Here is a 15,044-nt window from a genome sequence, read left to right as displayed (position 1 = left end):
TGCACCTACCCACCAACAGGATAGCAAGTAACACGGTGTTTGATATACCAGTCGTGGTGCACTGGCTGGAACGAGAAATAGCCCAAAGGGCCCACCGACGGGGATCGAGCGAACGCTTTACCACTGGGCTACGTCCCGCCCCTTGTGATTGCCAGAGGCTAGTTAATGCATTGCCGGCTAGCTTATCCAATAGTTAAGTTAACATTTTAAAGGGACATTCCTGAGTTTGCTGCACTGTAAGATGTTTCCGACTAATAGAATATTTTCTACGATTAAATTTACACATAAAATATATTTTCTTGTTTAGAACATCAGTGTCTGTATATTCAATGTGTTTCTGGCCATCTTAATATTTGTAAGAAGCCCAAATTGGATTCTGTCTTCAAATAATTTCGTACGTACGAAAAACATATATTTTAGGAAATAAAAAGAAATTTAACCAACTACAAATATTAGAACGACCAGAAACACGTCTAATATACAGCCACTATTATTTTATGCAGAAAAATATATTTGATATGTAATTACAATCGTTAAAAAGTCTCTGTTAGTCGATAACATCTTAAAAACTGCAGCAAACTCAGGAATGTCCCTTTAACGACGAATTATAAAACAGTGCAAATAACACTGGAAGGAATAGTTAAAAATTTAAAGGAGTAGGCGCAAAGTTGAATTATGACCAAAATATACTGAGAGGCATAAATAACGCAATGGGTATTTCGCTGATATTTGCTTATAGAAATATTAAGGATGCGGACAAATGAAAGAAGATATTGTTCAAATCGAAAATAAACAAATGGAATAAAATGAATTTTAAAAAACCAAACAGCTATTTTTAATTTTATATTTAATTAAATATATAGATATTCATACATCAATACATACATACATACATACATACATACATACATACATACATACATGGGCATGGGACAATTTGTGAGGCCAGAAAGGATTTAATTATCCCCATACATCAATACATACTAGCTAGTGCCAGGTCTGCCCACTGTTTCGTGCACGTAAGCGGGTTCGACCGCGTAGATTGTAGGCTCCATGCATGTGGTTGAGTTAAAGAGCATCCTTTTTTATGGATGCCTCGATAGCTCAGAGCGCATCGTGGTTAGTCTCGCAATTTGCGGGCGATTCGGTTCCACAGGTTCGAGTCCCAGCAACGGCATGGGACAATTTGTGAGTCCAGAAAGGATTTAATTATCCCCTATGCCAGTGCGTTAATATCTATGTATGTAACAGTCAACCTCGACATACATACAGTATATAGATATTCATACATCAATACATACTAGCCAGTGCCAGGTCTGCCCACTGTTTCGTGCACGTAAGCGGGATCGACCGCGTAGACTGTAGGCCCCATGCATGTGATTGAGTTAAAGAGCATCCTTTTTTATGGATGCCTCGATAGCTCAGAGCGCATCGTGGTTAGTCTCGCAAATGGTTTATTTAACGACACACTCAACACATTGTATTTACGGTTATATGGCGTCAGACATATGGTTAAGGACCACACAGATATTGAGAGAGGAAACCCGCTGTCGCCACTTCATGGGCTACTCTTTTCGATTAGCAGCAAGGGATCTTTTATATGCACCACCCCACAGGCAGGATAGCACATACCGCGACCTTTGATATTCCAGTCGTGGTGCACTGGCTGGAATGAGAAACAGCCGAATGGGACACTGACGGGTATTGATCCTAGAGACACATATGTCATACATATACACAACACATAGATACGTACATACGTATGTCCGTGCGTGCGCGCATGCACACTGCAAACGCTTACAAACAGACAGATATACATACATTCAGGCACACAAATAATATACATATACATAAATGATAAAACAAAAGTGTGGTCTAAGATCTTCAAACTGAGGACACTTGTCTTACCCCAAATCCTCCGCAGTAGAGCGCGTTGTCGTTGTAGTTGATTGGAGTCTTGAATCCGTACCGCCACGCGGTCGCTCTTCCCGGTGGCTCCACCAGACGACCGTGCGCATGAACACACGTGCAATAAGACAGCAGAAAACAGGAAACAAATAGGGCGATCATGGCTGCGGATCTTTATAACAGCTTCAGGTTATAGCGAACTACTGTAATATGCTGGTTTATCTCTCACGATTTTACAGTTTAATAAATCTATTAAAATAGGAATAATTCCTTCAAGAGCGCGATAAAGCTGACGTTATATAAAAATAGTTCTTTTTCCTGTGAAAATTAAATACCGATATCAAATGTTTTGGCGCGTATTTTTACAGATTTTTATATTATCAGTTATTTTAGAAAAAATGTTGGCAAAAATTAACCAAAATTAAGATAATATAATATAATTTCCGCGAATTCTCAATTACATATCTATATACATATAGATATATATATAATTCAGATAGACCGAGACTGCGTTACGACCCACTTGTCTATGAAACTCATGAGATTTGCGGCGCGGGACCACGGATCTTGGTTTATATAAGCTTGGACTTTTATCATTCTCAATCAAACCATTTTGTCCGTATTTAGTGAGTAAACTATATTGAAATCCGCCATTGTGAAAGTCTTTTTTTCAGCTTCTTACTCGTCAATAGAGATTGCTTGCACAAGATTTCATATGGCAAATACAGAAATATATGTCACTTTCTAAATAAACATATATAAAGTCACGTTCGAAACGTGCATCTTTGTACCAACTAAATACAGGTATCTCTTCATGGGGCCCTTATTGGGTGGAATAGAGAGCGAGAGTGGTGTCTAGAGCGTCCGCCTGCGAAGCGATGGATCGCAGGATCGATCGCCCGTTTTGGACGTGGGTTCAAATCAGTGCCGTATGACATTTTATTTTTATATCAGAGTATATTCTATGGGGGAAAAATTACAATACCGAGAGTGCTACGTAACTGCTGATTTTAGGAAGTACAGTCACTTGGTAACTATCTTGTAAAAATCAATCTATAATATAATAAGCAAGGTATTTCTAACAATTTTAGATCCCTCTGGTCGCTTTTTCTCTTTTAATCTGCACTGCGAACAGTCTTTTTTTAACTGCTCCGATGCCGTACTTCACATTGTCGCTTACATATTGTGCTTGATATTGTGTAAAATGATGAATTCCATGAATACAATCTCAATTGACGCCGCAATCTTTGTCACTTAACATAGAATAGGTTGTCTTACACACCCGTTGGTGAGAACACCATGCGTTATTTATGATAACACATACTTGTTTCCACACGTACGTGTGTTAATAATTTCAAGACATACGACTGGCTGCTCCTAGATGATGACCAGGTCACCAGTGTCATATATTCAATGAAAAACAACACGATGGAAATCGAATACACTGTAACGTATAGTTAACCTGACAATCATGTGTCTTTGACGCGTAAGTTTGCTACAAGTGCAAAGGGTTGTAAATATATTTTAGTCGAAAAAGATGTTAATTTTTATTTTTTAAACCTGATTATTGAGGATATATAAGAAGTAGAATAATACAGTCGTGTCCGTTAGATACCATTTATCTCACAACCCGTTGTTCATAAACGTATCAAATTCGCTTTCGCTCGTTAGATACATTTTAAAACAACTCGTTGTGAGATAAATGGTATCAAACGGCCACTCATGTATTATTCTCTCTATATACATGGTGGTCGTATTTTTGGAGCAAAGTCCAGCGTAACGCATCCACACCTCACCTAAACTTTCCTGAGCAAAGCACGAGTTACATGTACTATTGACTGGACACCACAATTTTGTTTTTATCAACCTTTAAAGGAACATTCCTGGGTTTGTTGCATTGTAAGATGTTTCCGACTAATAAAATATTTCTACGATTAAACTTACATATTAAATACATTTTCTTGTTTAGAATATCAGTGTCTGTATATTCAATGTTTTTCTGGTCGTCTTAATATTTATAAGAAGCCCAAACTGGATTTTGTCTTCAAATAATTTCGTACGTACGAAAACATATATTTTAGGAAATAAAATGAAATTTAACCTAGTAAACATATTAGAACGATCAGAAACACGTTAAATATACAGCCACTAATATTTTATGCTGAAAAATACATTTGGTATGTAATTACAATCATTAAAAAGTCTCTGTTAGTCGATAAACATCTTAAACATTGCAGCAAACTCAGGAATGTCCCTTTAAACACGAGCATCGCCTCATTTGGCGGCTATATAAGTGCACAGATGTGATGATATAGTAATTAAAAAGGTATCATCAAACCAATGGGTTAGTTATACACTGCAGAGGTCGTTTCGTTTCAGCTTATTTGTCGTGCTTATATCCAATTAAGGTTCAAGCACGCTGTCCTGGGCACACACCTTAGCTATCTGGGCTGTCTGTCTAGGACAGTGAGTTAGTTGTTAGTGGTTAGTGAGAGAGAAGAGGGTGTAATGACCGTACACCTGCTCATTGAGTCGTTAAAATTTGCTAGGGGTTGGAGCCGGTACCGGGCTGCGAACCCTGTACTTACTAGCCTTATGTCCGATGGCGTAATCACGACGCCACCGAGGCCGGTTGCAGAGATCAAACAACTTTCTGCTCGCACGACTTCTGTGACTGTCCAGTTGCTAGTCTGAGCGCTTTTACAACTCGATTCTCATTGTCTATAGAGAATACTACATGTGTGTCTGTTTAGATACCATTTATCTTACAACGGGTTGTTTTTAAATGTAGTATCTAACGAGCGAAAGCGAGTTGAATACGATTTTAAATAACGAGTTGTAAGATAACAGAAACGAATGCGGTATTCTATTTCTTACATATCATCAAAAACCAAGTTTTAAGCATGTTTTAACATCTTTTTCGACTAAAGGTTATTTACAGCCCTTGTGCTTGTAGCTAACTTACGTGTCACAGACAAATGATTGTCAGGTTAACTATCCGTCACATTGTAAACGATTTTGATCGTGATTTTTTTTGTTTGTCATTGGGTGTATCGCATTGGTGACCTGCTCATCACATAGGAGCAGCCAGTCGTATGTCTTGAAATTGTTAACACACGTACGTGTAATACAAGTATGTGTTATCAAAAATAATACATGATGATCTCATCAAAACATTAGTAGTTAATCTGACCGATCCCAGTCGTAAGTCGGGAGTTGGGGAAATTACAAATCAACTGTCGAATACTTTGTGCTGGCAGTTGGTAGTTTGAGCCTAACATTACAATCATTAAAGGGACATACCCTATTTTTTAAACACTATTTTTAACTCTTAGAGCCGTTTTTGGTAACTGAAATCATGCTTTGCTTAGATTTTATTGTTTAGATTATCCATTTACGTACAATCGAAGTGTTTTGGTCATCCTGGTGTTTTTAATATCACAAAATGCATTTCTCATTTTGTTTTTAAAAACGCGTGCGTCTAAGAAGTAACAGTTATGGAGTCGAGTTTTAGTCTATTTTTAGAGGGTATATGACCGTTTCAAATTCACAGACTCATGTTTCACTCAGTTGTAACATTATCCAAATGTGTTACAGGTTTGTATATTAACTAAACTTAAAGTGCATTTTCATGGGCTGAAACTAGAGTCTGTCCCTTTAACTAAACTTAAAGTGCATTTTCATGGGCTGAAACTAGGGTCTGTCCCTTTAACTAAACTTAAAGTGCATTTTCATGGGCTGAAACTAGAGTTTTGTGCACTTTTTTCATGGGCTGAAACTAGAGTTTGTCCCTTTAACTAAACTTAAAGTGCATTTTCATGGGCTGAAACTAGAGTCTGTCCCTTTAACTAAACTTAAAGTGCATTTTCATGGGCTGAAACTAGGGTCTGTCCCTTTAACTAAACTTAAAGTGCATTTTCATGGGCTGAAACTAGGGTCTGTCCCTTTAACTAAACTTAAAGTGCATTTTCATGGGCTGAAACTAGGGTCTGTCCCTGTAAGGGAAGGTTTGAAAAGACATTTCAGTATACTATATATGATTTTCTTTTTTAAAATTAAGACCTATTTTCACATCCGGACAATAATATTAATCCGCTACACAAAGTAACACAAACGGGGAATGGTTTGGCGTGTTCTGGAGACCACACACGCGTACACAATTTGACTGGTGCCATCGTCTTCTATCACATCACCTTCATTCATAGGCGTACGGGCTCCGTTTTTTCAGGAGGACAGTCTGTTTTTCGCCACAATTAAACACAAATGTCCGAATCTGTATAACAGTATTTATTCATATTGTCGTCACACTGCTACCGGGGATGGGACGTAGCCCAGTGGTAAAGCGCTCGCTTGACGTGCAATCGGTCTGGGATTGATCCCCGTTGGTGGGCCCATTTGGCTATTTCTCGCTCCAGCCAGTGCACCACGACTGGTATATCAAAAGCTGTGGTATGTGTTATCCTGTCGGTGGGATGGTGCATATAAAAGATCTCTTGCTGCTAATCGAAAAGAGTAGCCCATGACGTGGCGACAGTGGGTTTCCTGCTTCAATATCTGTGTGGTCCTTAACCATATGTCCGACGCCATATAACCGTAAATAAAATGTGTTGAGTGCGTCGTAAAATAAAACATTTCCTTCCTTCACACTGCTACTGTTTCAACTGTGTAACAATAGAGTTTATATATTTATTTTTACATGTATAGTAAGAATTAGTTTACAATTTCAACTTTGTAACAATACAATTTACATATTTATTTTTACATGTATAGTAAGAATTAGTTGGCGACCTGTCATTCATAACAATTAGTGTCATGCTATAGTAATAGTCTACAAATAATCAAAAACTCAATGTTTTTTAATTGTTGCCTCTGGAAGTCTTAACAGCCGGCCTCGGTGGCGTCGTGGTTAAGCCATCGGACATAAAGCTGGCGGGTACAGGGTTCGCAGCCCGGTACCGGCTCCCACCCAGAGCGAAGTTTAACGACTCAGTGGGTAGGTGTAAGACCACTACACCCTCTTCTCCCTCACTAACCACTAAGAATTAATAACTAACCCACTGTCCTGGACAGTGTGTTTGAAACTTAATTGAATATAAGCACGAAAATAAGTTGAAATGAAATGAAGTTTTAACGGGTACACCATGACAACTACATAACAATACATGGATACATGTTTAGTCTGTGGGCCAATAATATTATTGGGCTATCTCTCGTTCGCCAGTGCATCACGACTGGTATATCAAAAGCCGTGGTATGTGATGTCCTGTTTGTGGGATGGTGCATATGAAAGATCCCTTGCTACCAGAATTACCAAATGTTTCACATCCGTTGATGAATAAATCTGTGCTCTAGTGGTGTCGTTAAACAAAACAAACTTCTTCTTTTTTTAAATCTGATACCATAGACCTTGGTTTGTTGTGTATGTATGTTTATGGTTGCTTTTGCTCTTGTTTTTGTTTGTTGTTTTTTTGTTTTTGTAGGGGATGGGATTTTCGGGGTGTTTTGTTTTTTGTTTTCTTGTACCCAATACAGGCCTCCATTTTCTTGTATCTATAATATTTATCCTATCTATTTTGTTATTTCCTTTTATTGAATAGACGGGCACCAGCATGAATCGTCCACCCGTATCTCTCACGCTCGCAGCGTATTGTGTGCTGCAGGAACAGTAAACATTGCCGCAAAGTGGTCTGGCGCTTTTTAATTGCATGGATAACGTCGGTACTTTGATGTCGTAAAGGAGTGAAACGGGAACAGTGGAAGTTCAAAGTACTAGGGTCCCGGGGTCGAGCCATCAAGGTAGACGATGTTAGTCACGAAATGTAAACACGGAACACAAGGAAACGCACTTCCTGAGTGTCCCGGATCTGATATTAGTGATGACAAATTACAAATAATACAAAATGACTCAAAGGCCGGATTTCGGATTTTAAGGGGATTTGTTCTTCTTATTTTGTAGACATGCGTCATCATACCAGCTGGGGAGCTAAATTTCATATTTTGTATTTATTTTTTAATTATTTGTCTATCTTATATTTTAATGTCATTGAACATAAAATTTAAATTTAAAATAGACTAATAATTTAAAAAATGAACATATTCTGTATAGGTCGAGACATGCCCCCGCCCCCTTAAAATGTTGTGAAAATGAATGAATGAATGAATGAATGAATGAATGAATGAATGTTTAACGACACCCCAGCACGAAAAATACATCGGCTATTAGGTGTCAAACTATGGTAATGGTACTGAAAAAGAAAAAACTAAATATTGAGCGTTGGGATGGGGGGTGGGGTCGAAGGACATACGTTTAGAAAACAATGTCTTATTTTTCTTTATACAGTAAAAACAAAATGGTTTGTTTGTTTATCGACACCACTAGAGCACATTGATTAAATAACCATCCGGCAATAAGTTATGTGGACCGCACTTGGATCTGTAGTTTGAGTTCGGTTTTAAGAATTGACATTGGTGGTAATAAATTAAAAGTTTACTTCGGGTTACTGCTCCGTCAGCCAAAAGGAAGGAAATGTTTTATTTAACGACGTACTCAACACATTTTATTTACGGTTATATGGCGTCAGACATATGGTTAAGGACCACACAGATTTTGAGAGGAAACCCGCTGTCGCCATTTCATGGGCTACTCTTTCCGATTAGCAGCTAGGGATCTTTTATATGCACCACCCCACAGACAGGATAACACATACCACGGCCTTTGATGTACCAGTCGTGGTACACTGGCTTGAGCGAGAAATAGCCCAAAGCGACCGCGCATCAAGCCCCACACAGGAACACGGAATGCACACACTAGATGTTCACCTAAACGTACAGAATATAGCATCTACTATGGATCGGTTGCGATATACTGCAAATCAGAAACGGCGAAGCAGGAGGGGCCTTAAAACAGAGATAAATTTTACTTGTAGAATGAAGGAAATTGTATTTCAGGACATTTAGTTTTCAAAACGTTAAGGGGGAGTATACCTCGGGAACTTTTATTTGCGCTTCCCACAGGCAGGATAGCACAAACCATGGTCTTTGTTGAACCAGTTATGGATCACTGGTCGGTGCAAGTGGTTTACACCTACCCATTGAGCCTTGCGGAGCACTCACTCAGGGTTTGGAGTCGGTATCTGGATTAAAAATCCCATGCCTCGACTGGGATGCGAACACAGTACCTACCAGCCTGTAGACCGATGGCCTAACCACGACGCCACCGATGCCGGTCAACCAAAATATGCCTCTACGACACCACTGAGCACATTGATTAATTAATCATCGGCTATCGGATGTCAACATAATAAAATAAAGAAAAGTGGTATTCTTATTCATAGAACTTTTCATTTTATTTTAACTTCATTTTATTAATTAAGGTTCAAGCACGCTATCCTGGACACACAACTCAGCTATCTGGACTGTCTGTCCAGAACAGTGAGTTAGTTGTTAGTTGGTTAGTGGTTAATGAGAGAGAAGAGGGTGTATAGTGGACTTACACGTACCCATTGAGCCCTTAAGAACTCGCTCTGGGTTGGAGCCGGTACCGGGCTGCGAACCCTGTGCCTACCAGCCTGTAGTCCGATGGCTTAACTACTGCGCCACCGAGTCCGGACTAAATTCTATTTTGAATCAATAGAATTGATCTCCCATTATCTTCTACCATACATTCACATAATGGCATCTATCTTGTTTAGTTTTGCTATAAAACCACCTGAATGAATACAGTGTTCTAGTCCTGGATGGAAGAACCGGCTGAGGCCGGTGCATGTGCCCAGGACAGGCGTGCGCTACAACAGCTTGTTCTGAATGTGCACGTTAAACAATTTCCCATTTCATTCCACAGTGTTCTAGCTAGCCTCAGTGTTGTGCTGACCTGTTGTTTGTTGTTATCTCAACCTTCATTATCGCAGCACTAATTAAATGCCGTACAAACAAACAAAAAATAATAAAATATAAAATATAAACTCAAATAAAAAAAATTGCTTTCCTCTCAAAGCGTGTACAGCGGATCCGAATTATCAACTAAAAAACGTTTGACAGTCCATCTTTTGGTCACAGATGTGAAAGTCGTTACGACTGCAGATGGGCAGACAGCCAGTCGTATCAAGCTTGAGTCCATGGACATGGATCATCACACTGTCACAGACACACTCACAAAGGTCTTGTAAGTTCCATACATATCCAAAGTTCTATCGGGATAAAGTAGACTTTACCATGCTGACCCAATTGGTGCGGCCCTCTTCATTAGTTGCGATAGTCAGTGCCTCGATAGCAATGCATCGATAGTTAAATGAACTATCGATAACTATCGTTATTGAATGCTCAACTATCGATAGTTTCCATGGTATGCACAGTAAAATATGGTCTACGACCAACGCATTATTTGACTACTTAGTGGCATTACAAATAACTAAATGCAAACACAGACAAACATACAAACATACGTAAATACGCACGCATGCGCACACACACAGGTACACATTTTTTTTAACGACACCACTATAACACATTGATTTATTATTCATCGGCTATTGGATGTTAAACATTTGGTAATTTTGACATATAGTCGTCAGAGGAAACCCGCTACAGTTTTCCATTAGTAGCAAGGGATCTTTTATATGCACCATCACACAGACAGGATAGCGCATACGACGACCTTTGATATACCAGTCGTGGTACATTGGCTGGATACATACTGCCACCACAGGTCCGTAGGCAGTGGTGGGTAAAAGGGACGAACAACCCACCGCAACGTAAAAATTGCCAAGTCAATTAAAATATCCATTTGCTCATGTGTGAACTTTTGCTCGTCCATTGTACGAAGAATGGTAAAAATGCCTACTCCGAAAACTTGAAAATCAATGTCTCACTACACAGTTCACTTCCGGGTGAGAGTTCATTCATCACGGTCCACCGTAGTTCCTAATTGTAACACGTTATGATTCACATATTCACTTGTAGGAAAAGGTGAAGAATTAAAACAATATGTATGCTTAATGGTAAGCCTTTTGCCTGTATTTTGCCTATTTTATGTTGTAATATTGTGCATTGACCTTTTTGGGACATGGGTGTATAGCGCATGAGACAGCCAGAGTGAATCGGTTAATGAACCACCTGTTCGGACTGGTATTACAGCCAGATGCGGTCATATAGCAAACAAAACTGAGACGGAAATGTTCTCAATTTTGGAGTGAAAATAAATGCTTATATAATGTATGTTCGCAATGGTGTATGTTGTTAGTGCCAAAGAGAACCCGTTCTACTGGCAATCTTCGTTTGAAGTTGGGCAATTTACCAAGGGTTTTATTGGCAAATGGCATCTGTGTAGTGAGACCTAAATGACGCTATAAAACACTCGTGCAGGAGATGTATAATCATGGGTAATACCCCCAAAATGACGTCATTGTATGGATCCCCATTGCCGAACGCCTAGCACCTGTGCCAATGGAAAGACGTTAATGCAAATCAACGCATTCGATTTTGACCGCTTGGCGGCAGAAATAGCCGCGCGGGTAAAATCGCACCAATGGAAAGGCAGCCTAATGAGCATTAGCGTTGCCCCGGGGGACAGGGTACGATCTTTCTCAGTCACATGTCCCCCGTCTAATCTGGGTGTCTTCTTAATATAACATCCTAGGCATCCCCAACTCCGACTTCAACGGTCCTGATAAACAACCAATCAAACAAATAATCACTGAACACGTACCTCTATTCATGTAATATTTCTTTCCACTCAACACTTGTAAAAAAAACCCCATCGCAACACACAGCATAGTAGTTAGCTGTCGCCATTAGATCCAGTAGTATTAGGTCCATGCACAAATATTTTACATATATATACACAATGTATATATATACACATTTAACATAAATATGATTATAAATGTCAAAAAGCGATACTGTTCGCACCTTTATATGTCAAGAAGAATGTATGCAGTATCGCTTTGACATCTATAAACGTACTGAAACGTCAAAGCATTGTTGACGTCATGCCAAAGCATTGGTGACGTCACGTCGAAGGAATGTTGACATTTCCATGGTAACGTTTCCGGCCATTTTCTATACTTTACAGAAAATGGTAAAATATGTATTTTATAACTGAAATGTTCACCCTCTCCTTGTAGGACAATAGGAATCGACGGGGTAGGTGGGGGGAGCTGTACCCCTCCATTCGAAGACAAATACATCAGGGTTGTTTTGTCCTACTCTAAATAAATAAAGATAAAAATCTAGTTTGCCCTTCCACACCCCCCCCACACACACCCCCCCTCCCCCCACACCCCCAAAAAAAAACCTACTCTCTTCCTCCTCCACTACAGAGTGTGCCCCTTACTCCAGATATCGTCCCTACGGGCTTACCTTGATCCGCGCCTGACAGGAATAAAGGTAGCGCAGGACTACGTACAGTAACCAGGAGCGTGGCGTGATCTGGACCGGGGGGGGGGGGGGGGGGGGTCGAATATGAACCAAGTGGACTTTTTTCTATTTTGTTTTTGCACCACCCGAAACTCTATATTTATAAACCTGTATGTTTTAGTACTGAAAGCGGACCATTTGCTTCAGCGGGGGGATTCGTCCGAACCCTCCGATACCCCCTCCCCCAGCCTACGCCCCTGGTAACAATCCATTGTCCGTCAACGGCAGAATGAATGAATGAATGAATGAATGAATGAATGTTTAACGACACCCCAGAACAAAAATACACATCGGCTATTGGGTGTAACAAATGATGCACAAAAATATAAAGTGCACAAAAATATAAAGTGCACAAAAATATTCAGCATTAGGCCTATTTGTTTTTATATCAAATATAAAATGTACCTCTTGGTAGATGTTTCAATAATATATATACAAACATGTATAAACATTAAATGGTAGTGCATGAATTTATTTGGATGAGAGTAGATTTAGCGTAATTTTAATCGGATTCCTAATTTAGGTGTTTGCACAATTTGCTGAGCTTAGACTAATGGAATAACAAATATATACGGGTCACAGCTGGCTTCTGACCCTTAATGTTTTTCAAATGAGGGGTCACGGGACCCCTGTGACACCACCACCACCCCTGGATCCGCGCTTGGTATGTGTATGCGTGCGTGCGTGCATGCGTATGGGGTGGGACTTAGCTCAGTCGATTGAGTGCTCGCTTGAGGTGCTTGCGTCGCAGGATCGAACCAGCTGGGTGGATCCATTCAACTGATTGGGGTTTTTCTCGTTCCAACCAGTACACCACAACGGATCAAAGGCTGTGGTGTGTGCTTCCCTGTTCGTGGAAAAGTGCATGTTAACGGGCCAGTTCGGAAGGCGGCGGTCCGGGCAGGAGCCGTTGCGAAGAGGAAGGCCGTCGCTCAGCCGAGCGACCAGCCTGACAAGGCAAGGCCTCCTCCTTCACAGGCACCGTCCCCCTCCGACTCGGAAGCCGTCTGGAAAGTTCAGATCGGGAAAATCAGGTCCGGCTTCCTGAAGTTCGTGCAGGGGGACACCTCAGATCCGGCATCACTGATGGGCGGACTAGTGGAACCAGAGCTGAAACAACTGCCTTATGGAAGCGCTTACGAGCTACACACCATCAAGTCTACAGCCGGCAAGACGGGGTTGGTACTAACTCAGCGCCGAGAAGGAGTCTACCGACAAGCCGTCCTAGTTAGAGAGATGGATAGCCATACCATCCACAGGATCGTCAAGGCCCTTTTCGGCAACGACTACCGGAGTGTTATAACCATCCTCGCCGACCAGAGATGGAAACACTTCATCCCCGCCTTTGCCGGTTCTCTGCTCATTGGACTTTAAACATTTACACCTTCGTTCAAAATTTTATGTCGAAATTACTTTTTTTTTAAATATTATTAAATAGTCCGATCCTCTCTTCTTTTTCTTATTTATTTTTGGACTGTCCTTCTAAAATGCTCTAAATTATATAAATATTCGGCCGAGCAGTCAATTCTTTTCTTTGTTTTTGGCTTGTAATTTTTTTCTTATTTTTTAAAAATTATTCTATTAACCTTTTTACTAATTGCTATTTTCAAAATTCTGCCCATTTCCAACACTACCCCCCCCCCCCCCCCCCCCCCCCCACCCACACACACACACACACATCCCGAGTCAGGCCACCGATCTTATCGGAGGTCGGACTCAGGATGGGCGTGTTGGAAACCCTAGTGGTATATGGGCACGTTAAACTAGTTATCATCATCATCATCATCATCGAGAGTTAGCTTGGAAGTCCAGTGATTTGAAAAGAATTTGAAAACTTTCGGGATTATGCCGAATGTTAAATATTAATGTTGAAATAGACCAACAAGTTCGCCTATTGCATAAATAGTCTCGCCCGATATTTTTAGAATTTGTATGCTCCCGAATTACGTTATAAAAGGCGAAGTGTAAATGGTCGATATTTAAATTGTTATTTATAGATGAAATGTCACCTGGACATGGGAGTCGATGCAATGCTGTTTGATCTACTGGTAGACCAGTAGAGCTAATTTTAATCAGATTGCACCACAGCCCACCCCACGTCTGACGACCTGGATTCGTTACTGTAATGGTTTGATAGTCTCGCTGTAAACCCTGTTTGATTTCCCTGCCGTGTTGCCACAAAAGCACGTTTCGGGGATGTACTGTCGGTGAACAGTTCGTCCACTTCAAAATGATTACACGATTTAAACCAAACCTGACGGAATTCATGAAGTCACATGAGGTAGACTGGTTCTTGAACATAACCTATGTCTCACCTATCAACACATAAGGCTGGCATGTATTGTGTTCGCAGCCCGGTACCGTCTCCCACCCAGAGCGAGTTTTAACGACTCGATGGGTAGGTGTAAGACCACTACACCCTCTTCTCTCTCTCTGTCTGTGTGTGTGTGTGTGTCTCTCCTCTCTCTCTCTCTCTCTCTCTCTCTCTCTCTCTCTCTCTCTCTCTCTCTCTCTCTCTCTCTCTCTCTCTCTCTCTCTCTCTCTCTCTCTCTCTCTCTAAGCACTAAAAACTAATAACTAACCCACTGTTTTGGACAGACAGCCCAGATAGCTAAGATGTGTGTAGGACAGCACGCTTGAACCGTAATTGGATATAAGCATGAAAATAAGTTGAATGAATGAATGAATGAATGTTTAACGACACCCCAGCACGAAAAATACAT

At 40.4% G+C, this 15,044-nt stretch overlaps 1 protein-coding gene across 1 annotated transcript in view; it reads right to left on the bottom strand.

The window, feature by feature from the left end:
* The window catches only part of LOC121373444, a 3,829-nt gene extending 1,759 nt beyond the window's left edge, over positions 1 to 2,070 (bottom strand). The window contains exon 1 of the mRNA XM_041500106.1: positions 1,909 to 2,070. Within this exon, the coding sequence (XP_041356040.1) occupies positions 1,909 to 2,070 (162 nt within the window). The remainder of the gene's footprint in view (positions 1 to 1,908) is intronic.
* Positions 2,071 to 15,044: the final 12,974 nt, after the last annotated feature.

This window comes from Gigantopelta aegis, chromosome 5, assembly GCF_016097555.1.
Source record: "Gigantopelta aegis isolate Gae_Host chromosome 5, Gae_host_genome, whole genome shotgun sequence".
NCBI lineage: Eukaryota > Metazoa > Mollusca > Gastropoda > Neomphalida > Peltospiridae > Gigantopelta > Gigantopelta aegis.
Note: the sequence above shows the minus strand (reverse complement) of the source record. Positions and strands in the feature narration are given on the sequence as shown.